This window comes from Lineus longissimus, chromosome 1, assembly GCF_910592395.1.
Source record: "Lineus longissimus chromosome 1, tnLinLong1.2, whole genome shotgun sequence".
NCBI lineage: Eukaryota > Metazoa > Nemertea > Pilidiophora > Heteronemertea > Lineidae > Lineus > Lineus longissimus.
Window position 1 is genome coordinate 14,663,106 of NC_088308.1, and position 18,295 is coordinate 14,681,400.

The 18,295-nt window shown below is 41.9% G+C and overlaps 1 protein-coding gene across 1 annotated transcript; it reads right to left on the minus strand.

The window, feature by feature from the left end:
* Window positions 1–2,889: 2,889 nt before the first annotated feature.
* LOC135483768 (uncharacterized) lies at window positions 2,890–10,660 on the minus strand. Its single transcript, XM_064764837.1, has 2 exons — window positions 6,676–10,660; window positions 2,890–3,026 (listed from the first exon to the last, which is right to left on the minus strand). Exons 1-2 carry the CDS (start codon window positions 10,658–10,660, stop codon window positions 2,890–2,892), a joined length of 4,122 nt encoding a protein of 1,373 aa, XP_064620907.1.
* Between the last annotated feature and the right edge of the window lie 7,635 nt (window positions 10,661–18,295).

The window sequence follows — 18,295 nt, forward strand, 5'->3', positions numbered from 1 at the left end:
ACCTGTCTGCGCCAAGGATAGATCGACTCACTAGGGATACGCAGTAGAGCACAATCTCATGACCCTTTGTATTGTAAATTCCAACCACCTGCAGGACAGGTCAATTTCTCTCAATAAAATTAATTTTGTTGACTCCTGTAATCTTTACCTTATTAAAAAAAAGACAGTGGTGTTAGTCCCAAACTGGTAATTTCTATTTATTTTGACCTCTGTTAAATCAGGATACCTCTCAATTACAGACAGCATTTTGTATCCTTGTGCTGTACAACCCAGCCTGGACATACCACAGTTGTCCATGGAGAAGTCTCATCCTCTCTGACACTTCTTTTCTGTAAAGCTACCGATACAACATACTGAACTAGGGATATATTCCGTTGCCTCCTGTAATATTTACATACCATGGCTGATTAGTTCAATCATATTTCATCCAGCTGGCAGCTCTGCATTGGAAATTTTAGTGGTATAACGTGTTCTCTTGACCTTCAAACAGTAGTATAAAGCCGATATTTACTACTTTACACCCTCAGTCCTATGTTATCAGGTCATCCAGCTGAGCGCCAGGCCCTTGGGCCTCTTGTTACCTCGGTCCACAGAGCAAATATTGTTTTCAATTGTGGCTGAATATTTTTAAATATTTTTTTCATTTTTACTTTTAATGGAATTAATATAGTTTTAAACGCCAGTTGGCGCTGCATGCACATTGACTGAATTTTGGCGATTTCAAATTTGGCGGTGGCTCAACTTTGTTGCAAGCAGTGTCGCTGATTGGCCGATCGATAGAAGAGATGCCACCATTTAAAAATGGTGGTAGTCGCTGCTTCAATGAAGGTGAGTGAAATTTCTCATGTTTAATCGGTTGATACTCTTTTAATCAACATGACCATGTACCTGAAATTTGTTTAGGTACTGAAAAGAGTCTATATAATTCAGATTTATCAATAGTTTTTTATAATATTGCGGAAATTTTGTGCACAAATTAGCGAAAGTTGGTGCTCGTCTCATGTCGTTTTAGAGCGAGAAATTTGTTTCCGTCGATCTCTAGCAGTGAAAAATCGCTTGCATAGCTTCGAATGTTTGTGAAAATAAGTATCTGAACTTGGTTTCAAATAGTCTAGAGAGTTACCTTTGTGGTGATACATAATGGTATGTGATAAATATTTGTTGAATTTGTGAAATTCGGTTTTTAAACATACCGATGATGGAAGCGATCTCGCGTGAATTTTGCAGGTCCTGATATGTCGACTGGGTGTCAAAAATCACTCGCCTTAATTCAATTCAAAGATCAAAAATAATATCTGAACTTAGTTTCAAATAGCCTACGCAATTATCATTTTGGTGATATATAATGCATGCATGTCATAATTGATTAATCTGCGTAAAACACGCAAATAAAACGGCGAAAGATCTTGATAAACACTCTGGTGGTGGTCGCACTAAATAACGACCGGTAGGGCCCGGAGTCTGGCGGAGAAAAAAAGGTAGCGCCCGGAGGTTGAATCGGGATTTTTATGCACTTTTAACTGTATATATATGTTGTTTAGATGTATTTCTAACAGTCCTGTAACTTTGATGACCAAGCTTGCACCCAAAGTTGGTAAAATTGATGCTTGTTTATGGACTGCACTAGTGACCGGAGAATTCGCCGTCGGCCATTGTGGCTACGGTCCCTGAGTTGTTGTGGTTGGCTATTTTGCAGCAAATCTCGCCATTTACATTTGTTTTCTCCCTGTCTGGTCATTGGCCGTGACAACAATTCTTTTGAAAGTCACATTATAACATCGTAGTATGAATTCCACTGCAGTTTCGTTATTTTGCGGACTCCAGCTTGATATTGTCGGAGCGAATTCAAAGAGACTGGACAACATGGGTTCCTTTTGCTGAGTCACTTTATTTATTCATACTACACATAAGCAAGCATGTATACTACACATAAGCAAGCATGTATACCACAAGTTACAAACTTAGTATAGGTGGCAGCACCAATCAAGTCAGCTATAGTTTGTTCCGAAATAAGAACCACACTAAAGTCTACAACATTCTCCCCCCATTGGAGGATCCAATACTTTCATCTTTGCTTAATATACATTTATGGCACTCTTTGCAAGGATAATATAAATTTCAGTATTGACGGACATTACTAATTAACATTTAAACACTTAAACAACTAAACTAAACACTTAACTTTAACTCAAAAAATTTCTGAATTACTGAACTTAGCTTAACTTCTGATTTGTCATTGTCAAATGCAATGTCAATCCGGACTTATACAGTACATCTTACTTCATTTATTCTTTTGATTCTGTGCTTACAACTGTTGGGAGAGCTATGCTTGTTTCACTTATACATCTTGTGCCATTACACATGGACTTATTTACTTCGGTAACACATACCTTTTAACAGATTTGATGAAGTCTACATGTTTCTTCTGTTCATCAATCAAAGATAGTGTACTTTTTTAACATTTCCTAATTTTACACACAATTATACTTCTATGGTTGTCTGAGAGACAAACACTCAATATCTTATACTACAATAGAACTACTATTTCTTTAAAACATTGCAGTGTACTTAAATCTTCATACTGTTTTAAACAACTTTTCCCAGATTCTATACACACCAACATATGGCATCAACATTACCTACAGATAACATACTTACAGACAACTAAATTCACAAACAGTGTAAACCAATTTGAACAAACACAGTGTAAACTTTTTTTGTGTTTTGTACCGATTACTCAGACTAACAAATTTCATCACACATTTAACCTGAAGCCCAATTCACAGTCATGAAAGTTTATCACACAGCGACACAAATAGTTCTTTTATCACAGTACATGTGGATTATAACGCATCTCATAGACACATCTTTAGAGTAAATCACCCATGTCTACACATCCAATCTCTTTTTGGGTTTGATCACTCTCCCCAGACGTGTCTTCACAGCCTTGTCTTTTAGTTGGTTACTGGTATTATGAGTGCTCTGTGCACCAGTTGCTGTGTCAGTTTTCCCTGCCTTACCCTGACCTGTATTAGAATGAACTGATGGAGCAGTCTTTTTTTGAACTACTGCTAATGGGGTAATGTTTTTACTGTCTCCATCTTGTTCAGCCTGTACATGCACTTCAAGATCATGCAGTCTCTGTACTGACCTCACAACAGTACCACCTTTGGTTTTCAACTCAACACTTCTGACCAAACCATCTCTTCCTGGGAAGAGTTTAGTGACCACTCCAATAGGCCACTGCATCCTAGGGGTGTTGTCTTCCTTAATCAGAACCATATGACCTATGTCTAAACTGCCTTTTACCTGATGTTTGTTGACAGTCGGTGGGAGATTGCGCACATAATCTTTGGACCAAACTGACCAAAACAGGTCAATTTGTCTCTGACGTATCAATTGACTTTCAGTGAGAATTTCCTGAGAGATGACCCTTTCATCCTCAGACACAGCAGTTTGGTAGCTAGTGTGTTTGCCCAACAGAAAATGAGATGGAGTCAGAGGTCTGATACCATCTACTTGATCACCCACGAAAGTCAGAGGTCTGTCATTGATACATGCCTCAATCTCACATAGACTGGTTTCTAGTTCTGTCCTGGTTATACATCGATTACCAACTGTTTTCTTCAATGCCTTTTTTACAGATTGGACGAGACGTTCCCACCATCCTCCCCACCAGGGAGAACGCGGAACAATGTACTTCCACTTGATACCACTCCCCTGCGAAATTCGACTGGAAATTGTCGGCAAAAGCCGGCAATTTCCACCTAATTCCAAACTATTTTTCCTTGCCAGGAGGCTGGAATTAGCTGGAAATTCCAGAAAATGTCAGGGCTGGAGTTTGGCGGTATTTTGGTAAATGGCAGTGCCAGAAAATGCCAGCTCTGGAAAAAGCTGGCATAACCTGGCATTAGCTGGAACCTTTAAATTTCCAGAGCTGGAATTAGGTGGAAAAATCTTGACCCAGGCCTTCCAGCTGATTACCAATGTCAGGGCTGTCATTTATTGGAAATAGCTGGCATTAGTTGACATTAGCTGGAAATTACAAATTCAGCATGCAACGAGGAATGTCAGGGCTGTCATTTATTGGAAATAGCTGGCATTAGTTGACATTAGCTGGAAATTTAATATTGAGTATGTGACCTGCTCTACGTTTGAATCGATCAGAGCACTGCACACTAATAAACAGGCGTTTTTTGTCACTCAACAGTGACTATGATTAGAATCGTTGTGATATGCAACAAGAAGATCACTTGTCGTGGAGTAAAACCAATAATCGTTTAGTTTTGACTTTGCTGATTGCAATCTTGTCACACGCACCTGCGATTATCACCACAGACAGGCAATTTTTCACATGCAAACATGATTGCATGTTGATTTTGCTTGATCCCAGGCCGTGCGATTTCCAATTCTAATTCAATTTTGATGGCATCTGCAATTATAACTGCAAACAAGCAATTTCTGTCACACAGAAATATGATTAAAGGTTGCAGGTTGATTTTGCTTCCAACAGAGGTTGCTAGGATGACCAGTTCTTGTTGCGGGCACCTGAAATTATCTATGCAAACAAGTGATTTATGTCACTTGCAAACATGATTGCTGTGGCATTATCAAGTTTTGAGCATATGCCACTGACCTAATCCCTTAGTTTTCTGACACAATCTTGTCACACTGTTATAATGTAAATATCATTCTTGGTGTGTGTTGACCTGTGGACTTACACGAGCATAAGAGGCCCTATCATATAAAACGTAAGATTATTGCTTCACTGAGGCTCCTTACAGACACCTCTGCCAGGCGGACACTTCCCCATTGCAGATGGTTTAAGTTGCCACATGACCTGGGTTGGAGTGCTCGTCAATGCCGACTGGCGTCGTCAGGGCTCAATGCCCATCCTGGAGACAGCACGTCATTTACATCATAGCTAATTGTGATCAGTTGATACGATGACGTCATTGACAATCACTGACAGGAAAATTTTGCCTCTCGTTAAATAATAAAGATAGTGCAAAGTATTCACATTGTAATATTAGGCTCGTAAGTTTGAGGATCATGGATTGACCAGATTGGTGTGAATTGCCCCAGGGCCCATGGAACATATGTAGGCCTATACCAATTTTAAGTCCAGACTTTACGAAACGTGCCGCGCTAACAATACGGCCGCCACCGACGATGGACGCCACATCATCGCATAGGCTCACAAGGAGAGCCAAATAAAAAAGAGGTGCCGTTTTAACTGGATACCGTGACATCAACATGATGTTAACCACACATAGCACACTCTGTCACTTTGATGTCTGGAGGGCAGGGTTACAGACGGGGACTGACGTCCAAAATGGATGTCCAAATAACATCACTGCACGACCTTGAAAAGAATGATGGAGCAAGCCGACTGTTGATTGACTCCATCACTTACATGAGTCATGAGCTGTGGACATCTCCCATGCAAAATCTTACAGTTATGATACCGTCCGGGTCTACGATCATGCATACAATAATACAGGCTTACTACAGCACATACACTGATTCAGGCTTCATCATATGCTAAAAAAAGAACCTCAAGGCCTGTCCAGATTACCCTTTTTGCATTCATTTGAATCCTTATGTGTTCCAATTCAATTTGTGTAAACTTTGGATATCTTGATATCGAATTCGGGGTAAAAATCAAGAAATAAGAAGAGCTCCCACATGATTTCTTTGTTTGACTTGAAAATTCAAACCTACCAGTTCCTGTCTGAGGTGTAATGCATCATGGGATAGGTCAGGTGATAAGACCACATGATAGAATTGCATAACATAATAGCAATTTGCATAATGCCAGCAAATGCCAGCTTTTTCCAACAATTGTCAGAAACATCGAATTTGAAATTTCCAGCTAATTCCAGCTCTGACAATCTCATAGTAAAGTGACAGAGATTTCCAGCGCTGGAACTTTTACGAAAAGTAAAGTTCCAGAAAATGCCAAGAATTTCCACCCCATGGATAAAGTTCCAGTTTTTGTCAGCTTTTGCCAGCTATAACTTTTCGATGAAACTCTCTAAATTCAAAGTGTCAGCTTATTCCAGCCAAGAGCTGGAAATTCCAGCTATTTCCAACAAAATCCACCTAAGGTAAAATTCATTTCGCAGGGGCTGGAACCTGATAACTTGGCTAACATTTTTTCAGTGGCTTTGAAAGTTTTAGCATTGTCTGAGTAGAGGATAGTGGGACATCCACGTCGAGACATGAATCTTCTCAAAGCTAACACACAGTCATCACGACTTAATGATGCTGTCAACTCAAGATGTATCGCTCTAACCACTCCACATGTAAATAACAGTATGTGAAACTTGTGACCTGGAAAGTCTAGACAATACACCGGCCCAGCAAAATCTAGGCCCGTCACTGAGAAAACAGGGGCTTCATGTACCCTCAATTCTGGTAAAGGGGCAGCAACTTGGTTGCAAGCTAATGCATCTACTCTTTGATGCCTAACACAAGATCTTTTGACCGCTTTGGCCAAATGTCTGAGTCCTATAACCCAGTAGTTGTCTCTGATGGTCGTAATCATGGCCTCTACACCCGCATGTTTTGCCCTGAAATGTTCAGACCTGATAAGAAGTGTGGCAAACCTGCCCTTGGGCACGATGACTGGATGTTTTTCAGCATATGTCAGCTGAGAGTTTTCTAACCTACCACCAATCCTAACTAACCCATCTTTTCCAATGGCTGGATTTAACTTTAACAATGGTGATGATTTTCCTACAGACTTTCCCTGTTTCAGGGCTTCAATCTCAGCACTATATGCCACACTCAGCACGTGTTTCAACAATATCTGTTTTGCCGTTGCACACTCTTGTAAGGACAATTTTCTAGAGACATGTTGCTTTGTTTTATCCATGTTTTGGAGTACTCTCACGACCCAAGCAGTGATTCTAATTGCTTTCTCAAGTGTACCCCATCTCTCAACGTTGAGAACAATTTCTGGCAACCACACTCTAGCTACATTTACAATGGCCACAGTTTCTGGCTGAAGGAACCGCTCTACCTGATCAAACATCACTTTGTCTTTGCCCAGTACTAATGATCCAGCTAGCCAACTAGGTCCCGCCGACCACTGTTTGGAGGAGACCAATTCTCCTGCAAGAACACCTCTAGTCATGATATCTGCTGGGTTCCCTCTACCAGGGCAGTGAGACCACTGTTCAACATCTGTCAGTTCTTGAATTTCAAGAACTCGGTTAGCAACGAAAGTTTTCCAACGAGAATGTTTACCTTTAATCCAACCTAGAGCTACAGTAGAGTCTGTCCAATACCTACACATTGTGTCAGATGGAAGTTTCAAGGCTTTCAGCACGAAGCTGACCACACGAGCACACAACAGAGCACCAAGCAATTCTAATCTTGGGAGTGAAACCTTTTTTACTGGTGTAACTCTAGCCCTGGATGTGACTAGTGAAACATCATAGCTGCCATCTGAACAGGGAATGCGCAGGTATACCACAGCTCCGTAACCTTGTTCTGAGGCATCACCAAACCCATGAACCTCAACTCCAGTCAAATTTGACCACAATGACAAGCCGTAGCGTCTTGGAATTCTCCACTGTTGTACCTCAGTCAAAGCTTGCACCCATCTCATAAACCTATCATGAAGTGGGGCTGGAACATTGTCATCCCAATCCAGTTTCAACAACCATATTTCTTGCAACAAAATTTTGAGATACATGATGTAGGGTGACAAGAAACCAAACGGGTCAAACAACCTCGCTATGAAGCTCAAAACAACTCTTTTGGTTGTGACAATCTGTGTAGGGATGTCCACTCCATCAAATGCAAAACAGTCTTCTGTTTTCAACCACTTCAACCCAAGTATCTTTGTTGATACAGTACCAGAGTGAGAATCAAACTCATGTATGAACATGTCTTTGATTACCTCATTGTTAGAGTTGCACTTTGCCAATGACAGACTACCTTCTTTTAGAATCTTTTGACCATTACGAAACAACTCACAAGTCTCATCTTCATAATCAGCCCCAGTGATCCAATCATCAACATACAAATTTTCCTTCAGTTCCTCGACAGCAGTAGAGGTTTCAGAATCAGAGTACTGAGACAGATGGTGGCGGATGGTGGCATTTAAGAGAAATGGACTGACTGTATTGCCACTTGGGACACGCAAGAATTTCATCACCCTATCTTTCCCATCTTTTGTCCACAGGAAGTGATGGACATCCTGATCTTCCTTGTTGACGGCAATCTGTAGGAAAGCTTTGGTGATGTCACTGGTCATCGCCACCCGCCATCGTCTGAATCTGATTAGAATGTCTAATAGACCTGGCAACAAGTTGGGTCCTGACTCAATGCAATCATTCAGTGACACTCCGTTAGCCCCCTTAGCTGAGGCGTCAAACACAGGTCGAATTTTGGTAGTCAACTTTGACTCTTTTATGACTGGGAAATGGGGTAGATAAAATACGGGGCGCTCATCATTTGGTACAATTTCTGTCGGAGGTACTTCCTGAACGATTCCAAGAGTCTCTAGTTCGACCAAGGCTTCATCATACCGACCCCTTAACACTGGGTTCTTAGAGAGTTTACAGTTTAAACTTTGTAACCGGCCTTCTGCCAAATTTCTATTATTCAGCAGCGATGGCTTAGCACCTTCTTTCCATGGAAGTCTAACTACATACCTATCATCTTTGAACTCAACCGTTTCAGTGAATTGTTTCATGATTATCATATCTGTTCCAAGACTCGACTCTCCGTTATCGGTCACACCAATGGACTCTAGGTCCCAAAACTTGGAGAGCGTCGCGTCTGGAATATCTGACAAAATCAGTAAATTATGACTAACACTAACATGACTGACCATAGCAGTTGACTGGCTTGGTGTCTCACTCAGACCATTTGAGTAAGACCCAGACAATACCCACCCAAAGATGGTGTCTTGAGCTACAAGACCAGTGGTGACCTGTATGAAACCCTGTTTAACAAATTTCCAATACATGTCAAGGCCAATCAAGATGTCAACTGTGACTTTTTTATCCGTGTTGTAGTCATCTGCTATGTTCAGATGACCAAGTGATTTCAATAAGTGGTTTGGTACCCTTGGTCGTTCCATAGGTGGACTAATCGCTTTCACTTTGACAACATTAAGTGATCTTGTGACACCGTCATTTGCCTGCATATCCAGGCTGTATACATTATGTACCTTACTGGCTGATGAAGAACTTGCACCAAAGGCTGCAAAGGACATGTTTTTGGCAGTCACCCACTTAGGACCGATTTTCTCTACAAATTCAGAACAAACACATGAGGTATCAGACCCAGAGTCGAACATAACAGTTGCTTCAGCTGAACCCCTCTCGCCTTTAACGAGGACGCGGGCAACCTGGGGTACAGTCAAAACCCCCGCGGTAGAACAGGACACACCTACATGCGATGTGACCGGTTTCATGGAGTTCCGATCTGCAGCCCCAGACTGACCTGAATTGGAGGGATTCTTCTGAGCAGCTCTCCTACTCGGATCACACAGAAGTTCATTGTGCTTGCCTTTGCAAGCCCTACATCTGGTCATGCAACTTCTTGCCAGGTGACCTCTCAAAAGGCAGCGAAAACACGCTCCACTGTCCTTGATCAACTTGTGGCGTTCACTAAGCGATATTTTCTTCACATCCCAGCATTTATCAGACGGATGTTTTTTGGAACAAAACACACAGTTGTTACTGTCACTATTCGAATTCTCCCCACTGCTGAACATTGCTGAGGCAGTAGGAACTCGTTGCTTAACTGTCTGCTTGCTCAACGAAGGCGATGCACATGCACTCGGTTGTGCTGATAAATTCATGTCTTTGAATGTCTCTGCTCGTTCACGACGTTGAATTTCCAATTTAAGAAATTCCAAAAGACCAATCAAGTCGCTCTCTTTCCCAGCACCATTTCGAGCCCACTCCATTCTGATATCATTGGGCAGTCTAGACAAGATGAGTGGCGTGAGAAACAGACCATACGTTCCCCCATTGACACCGAGGGACTCCAAATTTCTAACATGTGTCTGTATTGTGTCCTGTAGGGACCACAAACCTCGAACAGTCGGAGACGGTAGCGAAACATTCAGCAAGGCTTGGATATGGGAAAATATCAGTCGATCCCTATTGCCAAATCGCTCCCTCAGGAGCTCGATAGCAGCACTATAGTTATCTTTTGTGATGCTCAGACCTGTCACCACTGACTTCGCCTCCCCCTCTAGAAGAGAGGTCAGGTATGCGAATTTTGTTACGACAGGAATGTCTCTATTGTCATGTACTATTGTCACAAACTTTTCATAGAATGCCTGCCATTCTGTCAGCACTCCAGAGAAACGTGGTAGTTCCAACTTAGGTAGTTTTGCCTGACAGGAACTCACAGTTTTAACTACTTTTGTACTCGCACCAACACTAGGCTCCTTTTTATGCACGTGTGCTTCTAAAAGTTCCTGTGCTGTACGGTACGACTTCTTAACTGCGTCCCGCCACGCACCGTGCGAATCGATCTCAGCTGCCAATTCTTTTTCATCTAATTCACACTCTATTTCTGTTTGAATATTGTCCACTTTTCTTAAAAACTGCTCAAACTCTTTCATGTCCTCCTTTAATCTGCACAGGTTTACTGGTACCTCACTCAAAGTTTGGTCAATCGCCATCTTGGTTCGGGTGCACCAGCCTTTACGTGCCGCTCTAGACTTTTTCAATCTCTTTATACTGTCCTCATCCGGCATCTTCAGTTTTAAAATGTGACTCAAATGGTTTACAATATACTTATCTATGGCAAGCCAAAGCGGAATTTATTCAAGACCGTGGAATTACTATTCAAGAAGTTAAATATATGTTCAAGACCAAAATATGTTCAATCCTGAATCAATTATTGTCAACCTTGAATCAAATATTGTCAACCTTGAATCAAATATTGTCAACCTTGAACAAAATATATTCAACCTTGAACAAAATATATTCAAGACTCACGTGACCATATTCAAGACGCACGTGACCACAAAAATTGATGACGTAGTTGCTCATGTTTTGATGCTTTACGGACTTTCCCGAACCCGCGTCCGGACTTTCCCGAACCCATGGTACTTGTGTTGCGTTTCGGAGCTCGAATTGGTCGCACGAGGTTTTGACACATGGTTGTACACGTACCTAGCCGCCTACACCTGACATGTACTGTAATCCTACACATCATGACATGGATGCCGAGTGAATGTCAGAGTCGATACATGTTTCACATACATATCAGGCAAATTATAGGTTCAAAATGCGCAATGCCTGTCGTGAAACAGAACACATCGGAAGTACCACAGATTCTACGCTCTACGTCATCAATTTTGTGGTCACGTGCGTCTTGAATATGGTCACGTGAGTCTTGAATATATTTTGTTCAAGGTTGAATATATTTTGTTCAAGGTTGGACATATTTTATTCAAGGTTGAACATATTTTATTCAAGGTTGAACATATTTTATTCAAGGTTGAAAACATTTGATTCAAGGTTGAACATATTTTAGTCTTGAACATATATTTCCTTCTTGAACTTATATTTAACTTCTTGAATGGTAATTCTAAAGTCTTGAATAAATTCCGCTTTGGCTTGCCATACTTATCTAAAGGTCCTTTATGTTCAAGTTAAAATTTCGGCACCAATTTTGCGGACTCCAGCTTGATATTGTCGGAGCGAATTCAAAGAGACTGGACAACATGGGTTCCTTTTGCTGAGTCACTTTATTTATTCATACTACACATAAGCAAGCATGTATACTACACATAAGCAAGCATGTATACCACAAGTTACAAACTTAGTATAGGTGGCAGCACCAATCAAGTCAGCTATAGTTTGTTCCGAAATAAGAACCACACTAAAGTCTACAACACGTTACGCAGCAATGCTCATGTTTTTGGTTTGCAATCCTGTACTGTCTACACTGCGCTGTGCATGGCTGTGCTGTAGGCTGTAAAAAAGACAAAAACGATAGCCTAGCCCTATAGTATAACTCAACAGGCCCTCATGATTCATTTGATGGACACCTTATTTGATAGTACCTCATCATTAAGTCCACTGGATCCTGTTCATCAAATATCTGCCGCACCAATAAAGTTCATTTTGTTAACCAACTCTTTATCTTCTTTTCTTGACATACAAAAAAGACCATCCCAAACATTTGGCTGCATCCACTTCATCAATGTCCAGACAACAGTCGGTTCATTTGACCATTGTAAAGCACCAGGCCCCCACCTCACAAAATACACTGTTATAATTATGTACCTTGTGTCCATGTGCATGTTATTAGTTTCACCTACGCTGCATGAAGACAAGGACTCCACTCTTTGACGTCACCACACAACTCCTTGACGTCATCACACACCCCACTACTGCAACGGCAATAGAAATGACTTTACGTCATAATAGCAGGGTGACGTCAACTCAGTACTTCAGCATGCACTGATATAGCAAGAAGGTCTTTCGCACCAGCACTTCTGCGTTGCCTCATAATAACAGGGTACCAACACACACTTGGCCCTTGCCTTCACCTATCCATTTCAGCTGAGCGCCAGGCCCTTGGGCCTCTTGTTGTTGCACCTTTTTGTCCATATTATGAGAGGATAATTCCGATGAATTTTTTTTTTTCAAATGGACAATTAACAAAGGTTAGTTTCATGTTACCTTTTTTCAAATCAAACGGCATTTGGTGCTTAAAATTTGAAAGCTTTGGTGGTCAATTTTCCAAAAACGGTAAAAAAAATTTGAAACAGCTTCGATCAAAGTCGATTTTAATTATTTGTGGAGGTATAACGGCTCATCCACGTCGATAAACATATAGGGTGGAATTCAGCAAGGCATTTTATCTGTCGTTTAAGGGTTGTCCGCGTACAAATTTGCCTAAACGCACGATCATTGCAGGCTTGAAGTTAGACAGCAATTCACAACATGTGATCATCTCGCGTGCGGACAACGGGCGTTTTTCCGAACAAAAGAAAACTTAAACGGCCGTGAGGGTATGTTTATCTCTGCGTCTAAGGCATTGGTTGTTGGAATACCTCGGCCATTCGAAGAAAGTTACTGTCAGGAATGGACGGCATTCTCGATTTCTTTGAGCTGGCGCAGGAGGAGGCGGATGAAGAACAACAGGTGGCCCCTCCTCGTGCGGAGAGAGTTTACGAGCAACGGGTAGACCCTCTAACCAAATATGATGACAGAAAATTCGTAGAGAGATACAGGATTTCAAAGGACAGTTTCTGATGGCTTGTTGGTGTGCTACAGGATGACCTATTGCACGAAACGGACCAGAATCGTGCTCTGACCCCGGCACAGCAACTGTCCGTGGCCTTACGTTTTTATGCGAGGGCATCATTCCAGATTGACATAGGCGACATGTGTGGAGTATCACAGGCGACCGTCTGTCGGGCTGTTCATCGGGTTACAGCAGTAATTTGCGCCCGGAAAGGGAATTTCATCCATTTCCCGGCCACACCTGAAGAACGAAGGGCAGCCGCTGAAGGATTTTACCAGATCTCTGAATTTCCCGGAGTAGTAGGTGCAATAGATGGGAATCATGTGGCAATCTGTCATCCCAACGGCAACCGGGCATTACGTTTTATGTGCAGAAAGGGATATTACAGTATAAACTGCCAACTTACGGTTGACCATGAGCTGCTATTTACCAACGTTGTAGCAAGATGGTATGGATTGGCGCATGACTCCAGGATATTCCAGGAATCCGAGTTATTTCGTAAATTCCGGACGAGAGAAAATCAAGGGATTCTTCTAGGTGATTCGGCTTACGCTTGCCGGACGTTTATGCTGACCCCAGTACGCAACCCAAGGACACCAGCAGAACATCGCTACAACAATGCTCAGAGGCGCACCAGGGGAGTTATTGAAAGAGCATTTGGCATCTGGAAAAAGAGGTTCCCCTGTGTATCTAAGGGAATGCACTTGAGATGTTCTGTGAGTATTTCTTCTTTGCCCCTATACAATCGACGAAAAATAACACTACAGTTACTGTAGTAGTCACCAGATAAGTGTATTTTCTTTACTTTCAGTTGGCCCATAATATGGCAATAATAGTTGCAACCGCCTGCTTACACAATCTAGCAATGAGGAGGAATGATCCGTTACCGGAACCAGATCAAGACCTTCCTAGACGTAACTATGAGGAACCAGAACGGCCTATCAACCGGATAGAGGCTGATCTGAGGGGCAACCTATTCAGACAAAGATTCATTACGGAACATTTCTAGTAAGTGAAACAAAGACTTGAATTAACAACTTTTCATTTTATTCAGTACAGTATCTAATAATACATGTACTTAAAGATCCAAACCTTTCTTCTTCAATTTCTCTTGATAATTTTCGGTTTTCGCATCATACGCTCTTTTTTGGACCGCGCTGCCTCTTTTTGCAATTCGATGAGTTCCATTTTTGCTCTGTGTTCTTCTTGCAGGCAGGTTAATGCTTGCGATGTTTTTTGCAGAACCGGGTTTGCAGGACGTACAGAGGTAGCTGTAGGCTTAGGCTGAGCGATGGTCTGCTGAAGATGTTGACGCACTGTGGCTGAGGGACGAGATACGGTACTGGGAGCACTCACATTTGGTTGTTGTCCTGGAGGCGGGGTGACAATGGTGGAGGACGATGAGCTGTGTTGCGACCCTGTTTGCTGGGAGTGGTCAATTTAGGCTGAGGATCAAACGAAGTGCAATTCGTCTCTGAAAGGGCATTGACAGTGGCCGACAGTTGACTTCGATCAGAAGCCTTCTTGCTATTTGCTCTTGAACTGAAAAAGAGATGCGGTGAAATTTATTATAGTTACTATAGATATAATGATCTCGATAGAAGCGTGTCGTGAAAGTATTATTCTGCAAATGAATGTGTGTAATTCTATAATCTGACGAGTGATGGTACCATCTGGAAAGGAGGGACCTCATTTGAGGCAGGCCTGTATAGGGCCTATGCTACAGCATTCGTGTTTCTTGCCCTATGGTAATTCTACTGCACTGGGGTGATAACTGCTGGTTCTTCTCCCTCGCTAGAAAATCACCAATCTCATCATCTGTGTCATAATCATCTGCAGAAAAGTGGTTGTTGCTGAAAAATAAATGAAATTTATTCAATACTATTCCACTTGGATTAAATTAATTTTTGTTGCTGGTGCTTATTATTTCACATTTCAAATATCATAGCATCTTTTGCCAAATGTTTATGGGACATCGAGAAGAAAAAAACAAAACAAAAGTTGTTCGAATACTAAGCAACCTACCTGTCATTTACACCTGTCGTGTTTGGTGAAGCATCATCAGCATCGCCTTCCGGGATGGTTGCTTGGTTGGTCAGTTGAGGAGCATCGTCGTCAAATAAGTTGTGGATTTGCTCTAAGTCCCCTTTGATGATGCCTAAAATCGCCCATGTCTCATCATCAACGTCATTCACCTCAGGTAGTCCACCACCAGTTTTTGACATATCAATGTTCTTTTCTCGTGCTGTCGCCTTCACCTTGTTCTTCATCCGACGCCACAATTCTCGTAGATCTTTGGAAGTAGACTTGGACCTCTCAGGGAAATTTGCTGCCATTTCGTTTGCAATGTCGTCCCACGCCTGTTTCTTTTTCTTTGTCATAGTAGCATCGGCTCTTTTGCTTTCTACAACCTTTTCCCGCAAACGAACTGCCTCAATCAGGCCCATCCTTCGGTCGGATGTAAAATTTTCCGCCCTCTTCGTCTTCCCCCATGCTGACGGCAGTGTGACCACTTGACCGTAGGCTTTGATTTATGTACTGCGAGTTACGTAATTTCATGGCGCAGACGACGGAACAATAACAAAAACAGGCTTTTATTGAACGATTACACTGGTTGGTCCGCGTTCGTATAAAACATCGATGATCGAGCGTTGTGAATCTCTATTTAAACGTTCGTTTATCCATCCGCGGACAACAATGTTTTATCCTCCGTTTATAAGATAATCGGGCTTTACTTGCACGCACGATAAAATGCCTTGATGAATTCCACCCATAGTTTGGTTCGAAAACTATTCGCTGGATCAAAAGATTCGGCAATATAAACTGTAATTTTGGCTGAGAATGAATTTTTAAAGTGGGCCATGTTGACCCAATTTTCTGTGATATTTTGAAAACGCACATGCAACGTTCATGTTTTGATCGGCATTGGTCACGTGACCTAATTCCTACACGTTGATTGGCTGGATCGTCTGACGACGCGTTGTTGTTGGTAAACAAAACCATTTGCTAAATGATGGAAGCAACACAAGTCTTGTTTGAGAGGGTTTTCTCAATTAACTATATCTTTATTTACATTAAAACAATTCAGATGATATGGACATGAATGTTATTCTTTGAATGTACAAATAATATGATTTTGAATGACATGAATGATAGATGATGAATTAACATTATGAATAACATTTACAGGGTCGTTGCTTCAACTGAACCTGGAGGTCCCAGTACGCCTACAGTCAAGTGATGCGAGTGTGGGCCCACATTCTCCCATTTCCAATTAACATGAAGTCTTTCCTGATTCTTTCAAAAAAGAGCTAGGTATGTTGTCTTTGAAAAGTTCTAGGGGCCTATAAATAAAATTGCATCATAGATTCATACATGTTGACAACAATGAAATATAATGTGTAAATGACGTGTAATGATAGCACTGTCTTGTCACTTTGTCCTTTGCCATCAGAAGTATTGAGTTTGTGCAACATACATACTAATCTTGACCGACCCCTCATTCATATTTTTCAGAAGATGACAGCTTTCTCCGCTTAAGAAATTGGTTCGAAGCCAAGGGGCGAGGAAGACGATGTGCTCTACCCAATGTTGCAGCAAACTATCGCCTGTTCCTTCAACTACACCTGCTTTGACTCGACTACAACAAGACATGGCAATTTGTAGAGGAGATCCTGCTAAAGATATTTCCTCTTTTGTGCTCCTTGTGCCATCCTTGAACGTTGTGTTAGGGACTTCAAGAAACAGTTGCCTTGTATTGTGAACAGGATTACAAGGAGTTTCTTGGCCGACCTGCTGTGAATTTGCCTGCACTTGTGCAGTATAGTCTGAAGAATGGATTTCTTATTTCTTCAGAGGATCTCGAAGACTTGGACTTAGTGCGCAAACCAAAGTGACTCACCTCACACAAGAATGTGATCGCCATATTCTTACCATTGACGACAATGCTCTGGAAACTAAGGAGGGGAAAAAGTACAGCGACCAAATTGTGAAGTGCACAATCCAATTGATTGGAGAGGTTGTCATCGCCGCTGCCAAATGCCCACAAGTCATACAGTGTATTGCCAATATGTTTGAGAAAGACATTCCACTGAAAAAGTTGCCATCACTCCGTACCTCACTTCGAATTGCTGACAGGGGTCATGTTTTACCGAAAGTTCACCTGGCTGACAACAACATGATTTGACTTACACACATATGGTACTACTCGTGACCACAGGAAATATGTCGGGAACCAGGCAACCCTTGCAGAAGGATCGGTTATGTTGTTGGGGTATACCATGGTAGTTACAGAGGACACAAAAACTTTAGTTGATGTTGCTGTCTCCCTTCTAACGGAATTGACCGATGTGTATTCGAGCAGTCCAGAAGAGCTTGAGTTCTCCTTCAAGAAGATGTTGAAGAATATGGTTGCTTTAATGTCTGATTGCGCCAGCGTCATGAAGCCGTTCAACAGTGCGTTTAATGCCAAGAAGGATGAGATCCTGGGAGATAACACTCAGCTTAAGTTGATATACTGCAGTGCTCACTTTCTCCTGGGGCTAAGTTCGGAAGAGGAAAAAGCTATCAAAGCTTCGCAGATCACCCTGGGGCACGCCATTGGAAGGGATACCATGCCAGTTTTCAAATCTTTCAAAGGATCGGCAGAGTGCGCTGTTTCCAGATTAATCCGGACTGCATGTGACGTCCTTGGACCCAGAGGAGATGATATTAGTGGATGTCGCGATGCCTTGGAAGCCTACTTCCAACTAAAGGGGATTGAATCGAACTTTAAAAGCTACCGTGGGAACCGTTTCAACAACTTCTTTTGGAGTGCAGCTGCCATTTACCACCATCGCCAAGAGATCATCTTTTTCTTCTCAAACTTCAACAGTAATCTCAACTTGAAGCTGCAGAGTGTCCTCGCCGATCTCCAGTCAGATGAGGTAGTGTGTCTGTTAGCTGCTGTCGGGATCACCTACTTTGTTGTAACAGGCCCTTACTGGAACCTGATATGGAGCAGTACCCATTACTTGGACTTGTACAAATACTTTGAACCCATGACAGAAATGTT

Excerpts from the sequence above, each read along its gene's own strand:
- LOC135483768 (XM_064764837.1), bottom strand. The coding sequence starts at position 10,660 with ATGGCGATTGACCAAACTTTGAGTGAGGTACCAGTAAACCTGTGCAGA. Across the intron at positions 3,027-6,675 it reads TGGGTTAGTTAGGATTGGTG|GTCAGGGTAAGGCAGGGAAA; the intron begins GTAGGTTAGAAA and ends ATTCTAATACAG.